Below are 19,313 nucleotides of genomic sequence, written 5' to 3' on the forward strand. Positions count from 1 at the left end.
TGGAAATCAATAAAATATTGATTCTGAACTTGGGAATCCATCAAGTCAGAAGCAGTTTAGGCTTAAAAGAAATCTACACTAATTCAGATAGTTAGGACATAACATTAAATTACATATTCATTCTAGGAAAAAAAAAACAACATAGAAGAAAATGTGAGGTGATTCCAGTATCTTTTTTTTTTTTTTTTTGAAAAAGAGAGAAATTACTATGAGAGCTTGACAAATAATTATTATGATTAATTTGTTTTTCTCAAATGCTGGACTGTGTACAGTCTGCCTGTAAAATGACCACAATATGTTCTTTTACTTATTTGAAATTACCATTCACCTTCTGCAGCAACATATTATTTCTCAGTATTGGAAATTAATATTTCATCCTATAATCAGGAATAAAATATGCCAAATGATCTTTTTCTTTGATTGAATGGTTTGTATATGTAATCAACAAAGATGGTGATTTCAAATCCTAATATAGCATTTGAAATTCATCTTGTTATTTCATTAACTAGCTAAAATTTAATGCCAACAAAGGCATTTGAACAGTCAGGCTCAGCCTTTGCTTTTAAAGAACATAGGCACCAGCAGAGTTACTTTAATGGAAGATTCACAAGCAATGGGAATGGAATGGAATGGAATGGAATGGAATGGAATGGAATGGAATGGAATGACTTTTGATCTGTCTCAGCCTGTTCAGAGGCTGTATTCTCATCTGGCATCATGGGTTTTGTTGGGTGGTGATTTTGGGGTGGTGGTGGTATACTTATTATTATTATTTTCTCTTATTTTCTTCTGTCCCCTTTTTTTGGGAATACAAAAGCAGAGGATTTCATTTGGTGCTATTACTGTGTCTCACATAGCTACCTCTGTCAGTTAGAGCTCAACAATAAACTGTCTCTGAGCCTCTCTCAAACTCTGCAGGGTCCCACAAGTGTCCATGCTCCCAAGGCCTCAGGCACCAATTTAATTCCAATATTACTTAATCTAGTTATTATCACAGAGACCTTGGATCTGCCTTCGTCTCTTGCTTTCTTCACAGCCTTCTCCCAGTGCCATGTGGATCCTGACCAAGATTCTTTAAGAACAGGATTCCACAGAGACCATTTTCTACATGACCTGAACTCCTGGGGAGAAACAATTAAAAAGAAAGAAATCCCAATCTTGAGTCGTCCCCTCTCCCTTAGGTAGCTATGTAACCTTGCTGCCTTACTTGCACGCTCAATTAAAAATATATTTAGAACTACTATTCTTAACAGATCAGTTATTTGGAACAAGCCTAGCAGATAATAAGTTGCTGCTACTCTTACATGACACAGGAATGAACACACAATCAAATTCATTTACAAATGTAAAAGAATGTGTAGAGATTTTTATGCTATTTGGCTAGTTTTAATCAAGTGTTCACTCTTAATAAAAAGAAAAAAGTTGAGTCAGATACCCTTGTAGATGTTCCATTGTAACACGATACAATAGAAAAATAGTTCAGGAAATAGGACTGATTATGTTTCAGGTGTCATGCTTTTTATATGAAGCTTGAGACCTTATCTGAAAGAAAGATGGAACTCAGTAATTGGACTGCAGCTTTCAGAACATTATCCACCATGCACAATACTTAAATTAGGAACCTGAATACATATTCAGGCACCTAATTAATTGACTTGATTAATGCCTGAACTTCTCTAGCTGCTGTTGACTTTCATAGAAATTATGGGAGATCAGTATCCTTAAAAATCAGGCCAATTTATCTAGGTCTCAGAACATGCACTTGAGTAGCCTAATTTTGAGCATCTTCATCAGAAAATGTTGGTTCAGAGTTGAAAATAATCAACTTCCATATTAACCACTGAATGTATTACCCCCAAATGAGGCAGGGAATTTACAAGAGATCTATTCTCAGTATATGTTAAATATATGGCATCAGCACAAAACCCAAAACAAAAGTCAGGGTCTTTAGATTGGAAAGTGGAAAAATATGATTATTGTAATAAAATACACATATTCATCTGTGCTCCTATGTGGCATGGAGAAAATGGAACAAATCACAATCTCTCTTCCCTCCGTTGATCTAGATTTGTAAATGTATAAGTAGTGGCAGTTGTTGTCAGTGTATGGGCATGAGATACTGAGGTTTTCAAAAGTGTGATTCAAAATCTCATGTTAATAGACCAAGTACTCCCCTTATGGTAGAACATGAACTAGCTGGCATAACTGGTCTTTCCCTATCTTAAATTCCAGTGGTTCTGCGGGAGTACAAAGAGCAGCCAGGAAAGGTATGCACTATTTAGTGTGCTTTAAATCACTATTGATTTTAGAAGGGCTTCAGAATTCATGTTTGTAGTACCCATCAGCCAGTAGTACAGTTTTTTTCTTTCTTTTAATGGTTTTTTAATTATTATTCTTAGAGTACAAACTTTCTTCCTCAGTTCTGTTTTTAATACTAAGGTGTTATTAAAACCACCAGCATTAGCTGTCAGAATACAAATTAACACAAACACCAATGTGCCTTACCTCTGCAGAAATATAGCTTACTCCAAATTTCTCCTTTGCCAAGTTTGCTGTTGGTTATGGGTTTTGTTTTGTCTTTAATAGTCCATATCCTCACACAAGACAGCCTCTGTGTGAAGGGCTGGATCCTGGAGCCACATGGATATCCAATATGCAAGGCCCAGGCTACACAGCAGTCCTGCAAACATGCAGATTCTTACAGAAAAACCCCTGGCTTCCCAGGACCAAAGCCAGATGCTGCAGCTGCTCTGGAGCTACAAAGTGGTGTTGGCATTCCTATCTAGATGGGCTGTTATAAATTAGCAGAGTACACTCACTGTTTTTGGTGAAATTAAGCATTGTTTTGAAACGATAGGAGCACCCACAGGTTCCCTTTAACCCTTGCAATATGTAATCATTTAATCACAAATACACAGATCACAAAGACCCATTTTATTTTCACCACACCCGGACACCTGCCCAGGGCTGTGTTCAGTAACACAGAAATGATCCTTCTTAAAGCTAAGATAAGATTAGGAGTTTCTGAACAATGTCTGCACAAGGACAATGCATCAATGACTAGCAGTGAAGTAGAGCTAAGCAAATCAGAAGATAAAATAAGTGGCCCTAATCTGTAGTCACATGTCAAATTCAACAGAAAAACAGAAGCAGAATTCTTTCTGATCTGAAAGAATTTTAAAAGCATCCATTTTAGCCCACCTGTTGTTTTCCTGGGTGTAGCCAAATGTGACAATGCAGAAAACACTCAGGTACTTGAGATCTCACAAGAAAACAGGTCTTTTGGTATGAATTTTTAGACAAAATAAGCCTGGAAAAAGCTGCAGACTAAGCTGGCCTCTGCAGAAAGTGAAGAGTTCACTGCCTAGCATGATATGTACAGTGCTACAGCTTCGAAGAAAACAGCCCTGCTTTTTCATTCCTACAGAGCTGAGCCTGAATCCAGAGCTAAATGGAAGCTTTGAACTTGTGGGTTCCTCCAAAGCTGCTTTCTACTGTATGAATCTCAAATATCTCAGCTGGAGGAAACATTTTGACATGATCTGGTCTAGTGCCTTGCTGTGCTACAGTGGATTTCTGGCTCAGCCAGCAACACAGTGTCAAGGCAGTATCTTACCATTTTTCCCTAACTCTCTCCACACAAGCAGACTTCTGCACTTCCCCAGACATCCCAGGATGAATGGGAAAACAGAGATTTATTCTAGCAGCACTGCTTTTCAGACCACACACCTTCCATCAGATTATACTCCCTGTGGATATCAACACAGCATATTCTGAATAGGAAATTCTGTGGTTTTCATGGTTTAGATTTTACCACTCAGGCTCAAAATTTATTTTTCTTTATGCCACTGCTTGCCCACAATCTTTTAAGAGGAACCCATTTATTTTAAGAACACTACTGGCTATTTTTCAGAAAATATCCTTGTGTGCAAAGAGTATCTCTAGTCTGCAGCTAAACAGGTGTGAGTATGTGGGACTGTGCCTACATGTGTTAGTCTCCACTGCTTCTCCTTTGCACCTGTATTTATGGGGTAATGCTGCCAGTAATGACAACCTGTAAAATTGCAAGCTGAGTTTAAAACTTTCCACCTACAGGTAAATGAGAAAATGGAAGATATCATCTAATAAAAGACATGGAGGGCTGACAGAAAGCAGCTTGCTTTGTGTTCAGATCAGTTACCTGTGCTATTTCATCTGACTTCCTGGTTTGGTTAAACGTTTATATCTCTGCTAATTGTTCTGATGCACAACCTGCACAAACAATTGATTTCTAGGAACAAGTCAATTTTTGTTTTAATTGTGTGCTTTTGTCCTCACTGTGCTCCTGATAAAAGTTTAAATAATCTGTGGCAATCTGAGCAGTCAGGAGTGTCCCTATCTCTCTCTAGGCACAGGAGACAGGAGCCTGACGGAGGCACAAGGGAGCACGATTCAGGTGTCCTCTTCCTTAGCACCATCAGTTTATCCATGTAATGGAGAAGGCTCAGTGTGACAAGCCTACCAGAGGACTTTTTAATCCCAGAAATGCAAACTTTTACTGTTAAAATTCAGAATGGAAAATGTAGGTGTAGATTCTGAAAACTTTAGTCATATGCTGCTGTAATATGCATGTTTCTGTAAACTGTCTTCTATGCTGTTTACAAAGGCACATGTATATTGTGCCTCTCCTTTATTTCATGATGATGTCATTTTTTGTTATGGGTCCCAAAAGAAGAAAGATATTTATTTTTATTGTATACTTGTAGACAGCCTGGTTTAAAAGTGTTTTTGGAAGTAGAAAATACAGGAAAAATATAACTGCTTTTTTTTCCAAACATGGACACAAAAAGGGAGAACCAAATGAACAAAAACCTGGCCATTTTCTCTTTTCTGAATAATTCACATGATTTATCACAGTAAGCACATTATTAATCCTCCTCATCTTTAAGCCTTAAAAGCTGCCTGTAACATTGGGAAAAAAAATAAAACTACAACTCTCCTGTCTTATCTGCTGTAAAAAAGACTTGACTAAGAAAAGTAGCAACTAGAATATTTTCAGACAAGTTGTTCCCAGTAGGCTTTGTTCTAGGTGCCAATGAAATTACTATCAGTTTTGATCACTCCTGGGATCACTAGGATGTTCTGCCTCATACTGAGGAAAAAGAGTGTGATACATGACCTAAATATGTAATGAGAACGCAAAGCAGAGGTGAGCATGGACAAGTCACAGGATACTTAATGTAAAACATATTTTGAGGAAGTTATGGCATGTCAATAACTTGATTCCTTCTTCAAGAGCTTAAAAATATGTCTCCTATACACCACAAAGGTGATTTACCAGCAGTGGCTGACTTGGCAGAGTGTACACCAGGCTGTTGTCTTATAATTACTTTTTCTGAATTATTGTAGTGGCAGTAATTCCTATTGTGGGTGCTTCTGCTGATGAAGAATCTCATGGGAGAGGTGCTCCATGGGGGAGCCCAGCAGATGTTGAGATAAAAAGAATGTTCTCAGAGAAACACCTTCACACTTGTCTTGACACAGAAGGATGAGCCCTAATAAAGTCTGCTGGATCTCTTTGTTCATCTCTGGAAACAACTCAGATCAGCTCTCACTGGAAATTCATTCACTCCTTCAGAAAAGTGTAGAAAAATCAAGTAGACATCTGGAGTGAATTGTCCACTGAGATGAGAAAAGGAGAACCTCATGTCATCTCATATAGATTTGTTAAAAGTAGGGTGGGTCTTGAGAAAAAAGTTCTTGACTAAGAGAAGCTCTGAACTCCATTACTGGTGGCCTGGATGTAATCTGAAAGATTGGCCAAGTACAGCTGTGTCTCAGGATGGGAATAGGCAGCAATCAGTCTTCTGTCTCCCCATCTGGTGCAATAAATGCAATCAAGGAGAACTTCACAAACAAAAACAGAAAAACAAACATCATGACATGAGTAGAGGTCCTGTAGATCGTCTAAAAAATATGTTATTGTCCTGGTCCTTTTTTCAGCCAAAATCATTGGGAGGGGCTGTAGCCAAGACTGTAATGTTATTTGATATCTTCTTACATCATTGCCAAGGTGAGGGAAAGCAACTTTCTCTTATGTTCCCCTCCCATGGGAGAAAAGGTGGTGTTGTGGGGAAGAGTTGGTTGGTATTTGTTGCAGTTTTTCATGTAAATCATCTCTTTGTTCCTTTGTCTTATACCTTCCATTGCTATCATTGTACTGCTGTTATTCACTTTCTTATTTCATTTTTGTTTCCAGTAAATTTTTCTTATCTTGAACCATGACTTTCACCTTTTGTGCTTCTAATTCTCAACTCCATTCCTGGACCAAGAAGGGGAAGGGGTGAGTAAGTGAGTGGCATCTGGTTTGGGAGAGTCTTGGTGGGGCCACTGAACTGGGGAGTACCATTTTTAAACCACAGATATCCTATGTCAGGAAAAAACCCAAAACTTTTCATTAAAATTATAAGAACTGTGAGTTGGATAGGATAAATCTAGTTACTTTTTAATGAGTGGGTGATAATGGTGGCAAACACTTAGGGATGCTTTTCAGAGAAATCTTTACTAGAGGCTAACAACCCCACCTGACTTCAGAACCAATTGTTGAAATGATTGGATAATATTCCACAGATATAAATACACTATTTGAGCTGGTATGTCCATGTAACACTGCACTGTTTTTTGTATTGCTGTGTGGGTCACTAATACCTAAACCACCTCTGCCCTGTGCTCCACATCTCTTTCAGATTATGGCCATAACAAATGTAGCCCAAGATCTTTGCAGTCACAAAATAATCTATATTCACTGACATTAACATCTCAAGAAATATGACTCTGCATTATTCATACCAAAGCATAAATGACCCTTCTGGAATATTTAGCCTTCCCAAGCTTCTTCTGCTATCATTATGTTCTGCTCATGATTTAATATGCTATGACAATTTGTGGTGGTCTTTCAGTACTGGCCAGGTGTGGTGAAAGCTTATGTCTGCTGCAGAAAGGAGATGGGAAAAGATACACCTTCTTAGGACCAAACTTGATATAAGAATATGGCAGACATATTCATCCTTGGCAGGAGTGATGGCAAGAAGCATCCTGTAAGCAGGATGGTAACAGCAGCACAACCAGTGACTGAGGCATGTGATTATCTAACCATCACCACCATCCTTTACTTGGCACTCATCAGGCTGCACCTGGAACACTGCATGTGGTTTGTGAATCCCTAATACAGAAAGACACTGATAACCTGGAGTACCTGCAGCAGAGAGCCATCAGGATGACCTGGAGCTGCAGTCCTTGCCTTTGAGGGCAGACTGAAGGGCCTGGCCTTGTTCAGCCTGAAGAAGAGATGGCTGCAGGGGAACCTTACAACAGCACCTCATACTCATGGGGTGGTGAAGAAGAGAGGGGCAGGTTTTTCATAGTGAGGCCTGGTGGAAGAACAAGAGATGATAGGCATATCTTGAAACGAGAGAGGTTTAGACTCTTTCTTTAGATATGAGGCCAAACTTTTTCACATTCAAGTAGTGGAACAGGTTACCCAGACACACTGTGCCACCTTGGAGGTTTTCAAGGCCTGATCAACCTGGTCTGTACTGATGACTTACCATGCTTTCACAGGGATTTGGACTACCGAGCTACCTTCTAGACTGAGTGATCCTATGATCCTTGTGACTTTGGATGCACTCAGACTGATTGCTTGCAGTTCTCTTGGGCCAAGACAGGAATTAGCAGATAAAGAAATCCTTATGGCATGACCAAAGTATGAGTAAGCATCCCGAAGGGAACTTGGACTATGACTTACTTTGGAACAAAAAAAATATCTACATTTCTTGTTCTTATCTGCAACAAATACATTCACTGACAAATAACCCTTTGTCACAAAGATCAATTGAATCGATGAATGAATCATGAATTGCCCACTTTGTTCCACTTTGCTCTATTGAAAAATGTTTGTGCTGATTGCCTGCCAATGTATTTTGTTGTCCCAGCAGATGAACTGCTGTGAGCATAATCTGTTATTTGCATCAGTTCCATTACCAATTTCATAACTGTCTCTTGTGGTGCAGAGGAGGACTCAGCCCACCTGGTTTACATAAACTCCAGCCACTGTATGATCTGCCAGGAGGAGGATAAGACATTTTGTAAAAGAGCTTTCAGACATCCCTACAAGTGTTTGCACTGCACTGAGTTTTATATAATTTCTGTGTGAGTATGACTTGCATTTAATTTTGACCTATGTGGGCTCACCACATGCAACAGAGAAAGATTAGCCAGTGTATTTTTGTGTGGAAAAAACCCCCACCTTCATTTGGGCTATCAGATCTGGGAAAACATCCTACAAGTCTGTTGGAAAAATATCTGAACTCTGTTGACTGACATACACAGTCTATCATCTGTATACAATCTACAAAATGCAGAAAATGCTATTTTCTAATGAACTGAGATAAGCAGGGACTGTTCCTTGGGGCAGTGCCTGAGGCTGTGTGCTAAGGGAACTTTCTGTCAGGTCCATCCTGAGTCAGATACTGTCTTAGTACCTCAAATTCAGAAACAGCCTTTTTTATTACTGTTAAAACACTCTGTTCTGACATTGTATCTGAAGGGCATGAAGAATGGTGTGAATTTCTGAATTCTGCTGTGTGTCAGGGGTCCATGCAGAGTTGTAAGATGTTGTTTCCTACAGAGTGTAGCAGCTACATGGGATACATTACAAGTACCTTAGTGGCACAGACAGTTTAAGAACATCTTTGTATTGGAAGTGGTTTTGACCTGTTAGATACCCAGAAAACTCTCGGAGAATATCCATATACAAATGTGTGTTTTCTGCTGGGGTGCATTGACTTCAGCTGGCTGTCAAGTGCCCATCAAGAATTTTCTCACTCCTCTTCCTCAGCAGAACAGGGGAGAAAAATACATAAAATAAAAATTAAAACCACATGGGTAAAAATAGTTTGATTAAAAAAACCCTAAGACCATGTGTGGAAAAAAAGGACAATGTATTCTCTAACTATGTCAGCAGATGATGTCCAGTTTCTTCCTGGGAAATAGGGTCTCAGTGTGTTGCTTTGCAAGACAAATGCCTTAATAACAAACACTCTCCCACCTTCTCATCCTTTCTCTCATCCTTTATTGCTGACCATAACATCATATGGTGAGGAAATTTTAGTCAGTTTGGGTCAACTGGTTTTGCCCCGTCCTGCTGTCTTGCTCACTCCCAGCCTACCAGACTCTGAGGGTGGGGGTGTGGGGTGGGAGAGAGCTTCAGTGCTGTGTGAACACTGCTCAGCAGTGCCCTAAAAAACTGTGTGTTACCAACACTCTTCTAGGTACCAACACAAAGTACAGCACCCTGAGGGCTGATGTGGGGAAAGTTAAACCAATCCCAGCCAGATCCAATACATCTACATGTAAAAAAATGTCTATACTTGAATCCTATTGAGGAAGAATATTTCCTACAGCAGCTGGAGAAAGAGGGAAGGAGAGAGGGATAGGGAAAGGCGTTCTGTTACAAGAGGCACTTGGCTAAAACATTGCAAAGAATGAGTCAAAAAGATCTCCCACTCATTTGGCTGCCACCCAAGTGGGAAAAGTAAGTTGTTTAATTTTTGCAAGAAGGGATAATCTAAATGAGCAGTAACTGCAAGTCTTGATGGATTTCTTCCCTTCCCAATAATTTTTTGCTACTACTACTTAGTTCTAGTAATCCAGATGAGCTATTATGAAATTGTGGCAAACTGTTAGGCATCATACAGCCTTCATGGAGTAGAGCACACTCGGACTTGTGTCCTTCCAATACTGCTTAGAGCAGGTATATTTATTTCTTTCCCCCAAAATATGCATGTGCATTCAGGGCTCAGTGCAATATGAGACTTTCTGAAGGACAACAGTCTTCTCAGAGACTGAATGAGGGAATTCCAGCAGTAATTCCTGTCATCAGAGAAGGGAGATTTCTAGGAACTAGCTTTCCCTTGTTCACAGGGAGTATGCAATCCTGAGCTAATGCTGACTCAACAGTAACAGGGTGTGAGAAATTGCAGATGCAGCAGCTGTAATTGCTTGAGGAGAAGTCCTTGCCTATCCATGAATGATAAAAATTGAATCTCACATGCCAGTGGCAATTTTAGATAAATTACTCAGTAAACTGATTAGATTGTATGCAAGTAAATTATAATGGACAGGCAGTAACTGAAAAATCTCAACAGATACAAGCTTTGCTATTAAGCTCCTTTTCAAAACATAGGTTGAAATATTGTGAATATATTTTAATAAGGTATTCAAAGAACAACACTGTCTTTTCCATTTTTTTTTCTTGCTTCTGTCTGCTCCTAGGAAACTCCTTGCTGTGTAAATACAATTACACTATGCTTGCCTATCATAAGAACTTTTGCACATAGTTCTTTTTTTCATGATATAGTTTCCTGAGATGTTAGCTCTCCAGACATGGAAAACAAACTTGAGCAGTATTGCCTTTGATAATTGCTGTCTGTGTTAAAGTATGGGTGTGTTTTGTTCTCAGTAAGGACTAACAGAGCACTTCTGTAATACAAAAGAGGTCATGACCCAGAGATAGTCACAACACCTGTTAATAATATGCATGGGCTCCTGGGACCACAGGAGACTCAGCTTTTTCTAATATACATGGCCCTACATGCTTTTGCATAGGAATATTGAGGTTGGAGAAAAAGCTCTTAAATATACTGGAGATAATAAGGTGCTTGATACCAGTACTGGCTACTGATTATTTTCCTAGGGTGATGCAGGAGTGACAGCAGTACTTTAACTTGTAGTACCAGAAAAATTCACATCATCTATTGGCACTGTTAATGGGTTTCAATTATTAGTGCTTATTGTTTATTGAGCATCATGGATTTTTCTCCTTCAGATTTGTGTACAGAGATACTTTGTAAAGGAAGAGACTCCTTTTTTTAACTGAGAGTTTGTGAAAAGTCCTGCCTCCAAATCTGTGAGAGATGAAGAAGGCGGTTTCTTGGCACTCTCATACTAGACCTCCTTGGAGAGAGTGTCTCCACCAAACAGCTTTGAAGCTGCTAGTATTTAAAGTGACATTCTTAACCTTCCAGAAATGTCAGATAAAGATATGTTCACAGAAAGCTTTGGTGGTGCCAGACAGTCAGCAGTCAGATCTGTGTAGTTAAGTAAAAATAAGTATTGTATTGCCCACAGATTTGCTGGGGACATGGAGATCTCTTGATTCTGTAGGTATATCATTATTGGGAAAGATATCTTGTGATGCTTCCCTTTGGTGACTTGAGACATTTATGGATTTTTTTAGTTGTGTGTGGTAAGACTGAGGGTTGTCAGTGGTAGACCACCAAATTTAAGAGCTGATTGCTTTTCAAAGCCTAAGAAGTATCACATATTTTAAGGTTTCATGCAAAAATTGTCAGCTTTCTAGAGGAGGGAAAGATGTCTGAATGCCTGACTTGACACTATAAACTGTCAGAGTCTGCCAATGCAGATAAATTTTTTTGTGTTTCACTAGTATTATCAGAATTTAGTGGTCCCTGACACCTTGAGAATCCATAACACTGGGCAGGCATGTGATGATACCTCTTCAGAACTCCTCCCATGTTCAGTGACTTCAAACCTGGGATATCATGAAAAGTTTGGGGTAAGACATTTTCTTAATAAAATTGCCTCACTACTTTTCTTCCGTGATTTTCTTAACTTTTTTTTTTTTTTGGCTTAAGTACAATTTTAGAGTCTACAGCAATCACTGTCTGGAAGCTCACCTACGCATTCTGTGCAGAAATACCCCACGTTGGCCATTTTGAAGTCACCATGTGGGGAGTTCCCTTGCCTTTGATCCACCAGATAAAAACTGACTATGAAAGTTCAGAATCAAGTTTTTAGTTCCATAACCAAAGAGAGGCTGGATAACAAACTACCCATGTTTATAACAGCTGCGGAGATGTCTTGAAATTGAACCTTTGTTCATCAGCATGAAATGTATTTGTGTACAAAACCATGCAATTTTAAATTTCTTTTCTTACAAAAGAAGCCTGTGCATTTGCACTGTGCATAAATCACTCAACTCTCCTTAGCACGTTTTGCCCCTGTTGGCCTATATCAACTTCTTTGTCTGAGTTGAAGCATTTCTAAAGCAGACTAAATATTTACACAAAAAAAATTCAACATTTTGCTAAAGTCAGTAACTCATTTGAGGAAAAATTATCACTATAAACTCAGTATGGATTTAGCCTGTCTGGCCTGCTATTAGTCCCTCAGCACCCAGGCAGGCCAGCCTGGCTGCCAGTCTGCACATCAGGCCAGTTTAAAGCCAGGGACAGTATTTGGTGATGTGCCTCAATGGTGAATAGAACAGGGGAGAAACAAAAGGGACTGTGGAAGTCCTTCTTATTAGGAAGTATTACTGATGGAAAAGGGAAGAACTAGAAACTATGGGAATGCAGCTCAGAGAGCATGAGGAGACCAAGTGAGATTTCTGCTGGGGGATACAGGAGGTCAAAATGTAAATAATATGAAAGAAATAGATGAAAAGTAAGACTTCATTAGTTTTGTTTCTAAGGAAAGAACTTCCTTACCATCAAGTATATATTTTTGACTACAAATTAAATATTTGCAAACTACAAACAAAATATTTGCAAAAATAATTCAGGAAATATTTCATAGAAATGTAATTTTCTCTCAATTTACTAAAAAATTTAATCTTACTGAAATATTTTAGCTCATTTTCTCAGACTCTGAATGGAAGAGAAAAATTATCTATGCAGAGGTACACTTCTCTTGCTATGAGGTAAGACTTACTTCCATGTGTAAAACATGTTTTTTATGTGAATGCTATATAGTAGAAACAAACTGCATATGCTTTAATAGGTTAAGAAGGAAAAAAAAAAAGGTAAAGCAGATGACTGGACAAATTTAAAATGCATAAATTTTCTCTAAAATTTTCTGCTGTAATATTGTCTGTGAATTTCCTGATTCCTCAGTTATCAGAAAAGCTGACTTTGAGGAAAGAAAGTATAAATTTGTTCATATTTTTGTTGAAATTTTCATGTCTCTTTATTTTTTACAAGCCATATTACAGACTTGGGCACTCAGACTTAGCATAGCCCTAAAACGTAAAATGGTAGCAAGTTGCTCTATAACAGAGCAGAACTAAATTGAGAGAAGACTGTGCAACAAGCACCAGATATAGTCCCACTAGAGCTGGGATTATAATCTGTTCAATTTGAGGTCACCATCTTTCTTTTCACAAAATAAACAAAAAAACCCAAAACCAAACATTTAATTAAAAACCAATCAAAAACCTAATAAAACGACAACAAGAAAAACCCAAACCAGAACCAAGGAAAATTTTTTTTTGCCAGAGCAAAGATTCAAAAACCGGAAAAATATTTGAAATGTTTGACAAGTTACCAGTGCAATTCTTCTGGAAGTTGGGATTCTCTAGCGGGTGCCCTGGGATGCGGCACTGGAATCTGTGCTGCCAGAACTCGGGAAACCAGGGGTTGCGGGTGTTGGTGTCCAGCCGCAGCTTCAGGTAGTAATCATCGAACGCCAGCACCTCGGGAGACTGCAGCTTGATAGTGATGCCTCCATTTGCTTCGGGTTCGTAGCCTTCAATGACCTCATCTCTGTCTGCCCAGCCGTCACTGAAAAGAGGCAAAAAGCCGCTTATTACACAAAGACAGAAAGCTGGTTTTGGAAAAGCCACCAGCCAAAGGCAGGCCGGCACCCTTGGAAGAAAGTGATTAATGGGGAATCTAAAGTTGTAAAATCCAGGCAGAAAAAGCAGAGTGATAGAGACTTGTAATGAGCAGTCTGACTGATTTTGTGCAGAGTTCTCATTAACTCATCCAGAATAATGAGGTTTTATCCTTGTCCTTCTGGAAAGGTTATTTAGGCATAGCTTGTGCTGTGATATCCCTGTGACTGAAGAGATTCTACTTAAATTCTGCTGTCCTGTAAGAGGTGGAAACAGAAAATTACTGTTGTTGAAAAGGAAAACAAGCTAGAATTCTGGATTTTTTTTTTTTCAAAATAGACCTCAGCATGTATGGATCATAGAGGTGGAAGAGCAATTCAAATCAAACATGACATGAGAATTGCATTCTGTTGGAAGAGAATGAAGTAAGACTACTCAACCAAACCAGAAAGAAAACCAAATGCTATTCTCCCCCGAATGGGATTTGTGATAAAATGCTTTTTTTTCCCCCACATCCTTCTTCTTTTTATTTTTTTTCTTTTTTCTTTTTTATTAAGAAAAATGGCTTTCTGCTTTACTTCCCTGTTTTTCATATATGAAATGCTTTTGAAAACCTGAAGATAAAGCTCTTTCTTGACAGCATTATTCATGGAAAGTCTATCTTAACAGGTTTGAATAAAGTCCATTGGGCTTAGCATCTGAGCTTTAGTTTAGTTCTTTAGTTTTTTCTCTCCTTCTTTAAGTGCCCATTGATTTAGTGTCATTCTGCAGTTCTTATTAGCATACCCCAAGAACAATGCTTTTACAGTCTAATTTAAGTGCAAATATAAGTCAGACATTGCTTAATCTTAAAATGCTGGGCATGTAATGGGAGAAATAGATTATTCTGGCACCTCAGATCCAGGTCTATTGCATTCAGAATCAAATCAGCTGAACTGCTTCTGTGAATAGCAGACAGATGAAGCACTTCCAGCAGCAAAGAGCTCAAGAGGTAAAATGCAATTCACCACTGAGAGAAGTCTCAGATTCACCCAAAAGAGAATTGCATCCTGAATTCCAGACAGACTGAAAGAAGGTCTTTGTTAGAAGCCTTTTACACACAGCCTTGAGAAGAGTGTTGTGGTGCAGACCATTACCAGCTGAGGGCATTTATGAGACACTCAGCACAGGCGTGCCTCGATCACCACAAAAGAAAATATAGATGATTTGAAGTAGCAAGCTCTGTCACAGTCCTGGTCAAACAGCTGTAAAGTGACTATGTACTGGACATGTGTGAGCTTTTGGCCCTCAGCCACCACACTGAACAGCTGCATGGTTTAGTTGGCATTCACATTAACTGCTGCATCTCTGCTCTAAGGACACAGAAATAAAATGGCGGTTTTCCACGAAAATGCAGGAAAATCCATGTAGTAAATTCTTTCCACATCTGAAACACAACACATGCCTCTATTATGGAAGTTATTTGAGACATGGAGCATCTGGCAGTGCAGAGTAATCAATACATTCCTTTCAACCTAGTCTCAGTATCTCAAAATCTATATTTTAAGATGTCACTCCATGGCATCTTTGAGGCAGGATTCCTCCTCTGTTTCCCCCTTTGCCAAGGCCTTGCAGTAGAACCACCCAAAATTTCTGAGTTTACAAACTGCTGACAAATATCTTCATACAGCATGAGATACACACATGTGCCTGTTGCATTTCAAACACAGTATAAAAGCAAAGAGCTGGGGTAGATGCAGGGTGTAGGTCACAGGAGGGAGACAGAGATTTTGGAAGTGTCCCAAAGGAACTCTCTCTGTCAAGCTGAACCTGTCAGAAGCTGCTGGTCACTTCTTCCCACAGCCTGGGGTGCAGGTTACTCAGTGTCTTGTACCAATACAGCCCAAGTGACGCCCACCTGGCTCAGCCTTGGCCTGACAGCTGCACTTGAATTGCCTCAGGGGTGCACAGAGTTACAAACCTACAATTTGTCCATCCCTGCTCCCTGCCCCAGCAGACTGCCTGAAATTCTGGAGAGAGAAAGATGCCATGGTTCAGCTTCTCTGCATCACCCCACTCTCTACTTGTCCGTATGCTGAGGATAAACAATAAAATGTACCATGCTCCCCCGGCTACTTCATGACAGACCATGGTCTAGGTAATCCTGGTCTAGATAACCTATACTAAGGTTCTGTATTTCACATAATTCAAGATGGAAATTTTCACTAGAGAGGAGAAAAGGACACAATATTTATTTTTTCTTATGTGGGGGAAAAGTAAGAAAGAGATCACTCTTAAAGTATGAGTAATTAGCTCCTAATTACTTAATTACCTCACTATTTGTCACAATGTTTTTGGCTTTCAAACAGTAGACTCAAGCAGAAACATTAGCAAGACATAAGAATTAAGTAAATTGAGCCATTTTTTACAAGACCTTGTTGAAATGAGGTAGTTTTGCTACTGCTTGGATTCCTACCAGCCAAAAAATAGCTATTTATTTTCCTCTCCCCTTCCCCAATATGTTTAGCTTGGAAAACGGCCACATAAATTCTGAAGACAAAATGGAACAAATCTCCAAAACAAGAGAAAGTGTATTTTGAGTTCTCTGAGGGCAGCTCATTGAAAAGTTCCCCTAAACTGGAACACAGATTGTCACCTAATGTTTCTTTGTCTCTTTCTGGCTCCAAATATATTTTATTCTCTTTTCAGCTTCCTCAAATTGTTAAATCTGTCTGATAAGTCTCATCCTCAGCAAAATGTGAAGACAAATCACTGGAATCAGAGAAAAAATGGTTCATGGGTATTGAAGCTCATATGGGAGCTTAGTTCTACTTCCAGTAAAATCAAGGAAGCAAAGAAGAGTCCTCTGGTTTCTTAGGGGATCCATGCCATCCTGGCAGCTGCAGGCTGACTGAGGTGAAATTTACCCTAAGTGGGATGTGCAGCCCTCCCTGCAGCTGTGGGAGGATTATTAGAGATCCAAGATCCTGTTATAACACCTTTCTGGATTTCCTTTTGCTGTTTATATGCATTTTAAAAAGATTGTCTGGAAGCACTGCACCCCGGTGTCATATGAATAAATGGATAGTCTAGAAGATGGTGGGGAAAAAAATTTTTATTGCTTGGTGACAGTATGATACTGATGGTCAGATGACAGTGACAGAATCAAAGACCAACAGCTGAGTCAACATAAAAATGAAATTTCATTTTAAATAGGAAGCACATACTATTCTTTTGTTATCAGAACAAGTATATTCCACCTACTATCCTCCTTTCATCCTGCTGAATAGCAAGTAGCACTACACACAACACTTTTTGCTAGTCTGTTTTTCTGTGCCTTTGCTACAGATTTCAGGAGGTGGCCCAATATCCATTACCCAAACTGCCACCCCTGGTAAGTGTCCATGTGACAATCTAGCTTTGAAAGATGCTGGGTACCTTGTGCAACTGTTGATCTGAAGCTCTGTGAGGGAGTTTCAAGTGTGATATCAGAAACAGTGAGGGAGGGAAAAGCATGTGGGTGTCAAACTATCAACCACTCTTTTTGCTCTTAGGAGAGAAAGAACAGCTTTTGTTGTGGTTTTCTGGTGTTTATCACAATAAAAACGGTCACTGATACTCTGCAAGCTGCTCTTGGTCCAAGTCCCAGTCTGGTGACTGATATTAATGATACCAAATCCAAATTACAATGTTCACTCACAAACAAAAATCAAGTGGAAAGGGAAAAAGCTCAAAGCTACCCCCGAGGATCAGGAGTCCTAGTTACCACTATCACAGACGGGATTTGAAGAAACAAAGCTTTTTTTTCCAATCAGTTTACTGTTCTGTTAATATGTGAAAATGGACATCACTGAATTGTGGCTTAAGCATCTTAGCCTCTCTATATTTTCTAAACTGCAGTCACATATATTCTTGTGACTGAAACACCGGGAGAAATGGAATGGATTTCCAATTTCCTCTCCTCTTCTAAACATGAATACTGTCAGCTGCTTTTCACAAGGGCTGATGAGACAACCAGCAATCAGCCTTTCTATTTTCATCTCTTCAGGGCTTAACTCTTAAGTGATGCAGCAGCAGCTCTTCTCTGCTTCTCAGCACAGTGCTCAGAGAGTTACTCATCCAGATGCTTTTTCCAAACGGCAAACCCACAAAAGTAAACACACTATTGTTTATGAGGACCGCTTTCCCTGTGATTATTGTCGAGTTAGCATCCTTTCACAGGTAATGAAAATGACACACATTTGTTAGTCATGGATACTGACTGGCAGTTTAATCCCTGCACCCTTGAATTGTTTGATCGGACTTTCCAAACCTATAGAGGGCAATTGATTTAGAGTCCTCTGACTGGGGAGCTGCAACTCCCTTTTGAATTAACTGAGGTTATGTTTTCTTAAGTAGTTTTTATTCATTATGAGATATTTTCTTTCTCTATGGACAAGTTATAAAAGATAAGAAATTAAGAGCAGGAAGCCCTTTTAAATGCTAAATGAATTATTTCTGCAATAATCCTTTTGCCTACAGCAGATATTCTTGTCATTATAAAACCAAATAAGTCAATCATATTAACATGATTTCTATCTCTTTAGTTTCAAGTATTCAACCTTCACAGCAGCTCCCTGCAGCTATCCCATTCAAACAGGGTGACAGGGAACTACGTGACCATAACTGTCACACAAAAGGCTCAGAATCTACATTTGTGCTTTGCGTCATTTCCACAAAATTAAAGTCCGTGCCAGTATACCTCCCCTGTCATGTTGATATATGTCCCTGTAGAGCCCAGTGCTGAATGCCTTCTTGCCACAGTCTCAAGGCTGCCAGCTGGCCTGCTGCTCTGTTGAACTTCTAATGCATTTAAGTATGAGGACAGCACCACTCAGAGAATTCAACATTCAATCAAGTGCCAAGACATTTTGTTGATATGTTAATAGCTGTATTTTTAAAAACAAATCTTATATGCTGGATTATATATGTTTTTGAAAGGCTGGACATTTTAATTGCAAATACTTTTTGCAAAACTGTTCTTCTGTGGAGTAGTCAGACACTTCTTATTTAGAGGCTCAGACTGCTTATGTAGAGGTATTTCAAAGTGCTACAAAACCCAAAATAGTGCTAAGTAGCACTTAAATAATTTGTTATTTGATTCTGGCAAATACCAGTGGTCTCATTTTCTAGAGCTGGTCAGACTTGGAAGCTGCAAATTTCACTCTCTCATTTTACAGAAGTCTTTTCTGACAGCATACCACTGGAAAAGCCTGCACACATTCTCCTGTCTGCATGCAAGAGTTGTATAACTCCTCTTCTTTACTGGCAGAATGGATTGAAACAGAGCTCAGCATAAGGCCAACCCAAAAAGTGGCAGTGTGGCAAGTGGAATAATTTCATAGGAAAAAGAAAAAAAACCAATGTTGCCACTTGCTATGATCATAGGTGGTAGAATCTGGCCCAGAGTTACTCATGAACAGCTCTGTAGCTGACTGCTCTGCTGCCTTCTTCTGGGAATAGATTTTTTTTTAAAAGAATCCTTTATTTCACCAGCCTGAAGTGAAGAAAAAACACAACTACCTTATTGTGAAGGAGGATGAGCCTATTTGCTGGCAATAAGGAGCACTACCAAAGATACTCAGTATCTGCGTAAGACATGCCTTAAACAGAAGATGCCATG

The 19,313-nt window shown here is 39.2% G+C and overlaps 1 protein-coding gene across 3 annotated transcripts in view; it reads right to left on the reverse strand.

The window, feature by feature from the left end:
- GRM1 (glutamate metabotropic receptor 1) overlaps nt 1–19,313 on the reverse strand; it is a 177,868-nt gene that overhangs the window by 52,731 nt on the left and 105,824 nt on the right. For all 3 annotated transcript variants that reach the window (XM_058801077.1, XM_058801079.1, XM_058801078.1), the window contains exon 3: nt 13,384–13,619. In XM_058801077.1, coding sequence (XP_058657060.1) covers nt 13,384–13,619 — 236 coding nt within the window. The remainder of the gene's footprint in view (nt 1–13,383; nt 13,620–19,313) is intronic.

The sequence above is a fragment of the Ammospiza caudacuta genome, chromosome 3 (assembly GCF_027887145.1).
Source record: "Ammospiza caudacuta isolate bAmmCau1 chromosome 3, bAmmCau1.pri, whole genome shotgun sequence".
Classification (NCBI taxonomy): Eukaryota; Metazoa; Chordata; class Aves; order Passeriformes; family Passerellidae; genus Ammospiza; species Ammospiza caudacuta.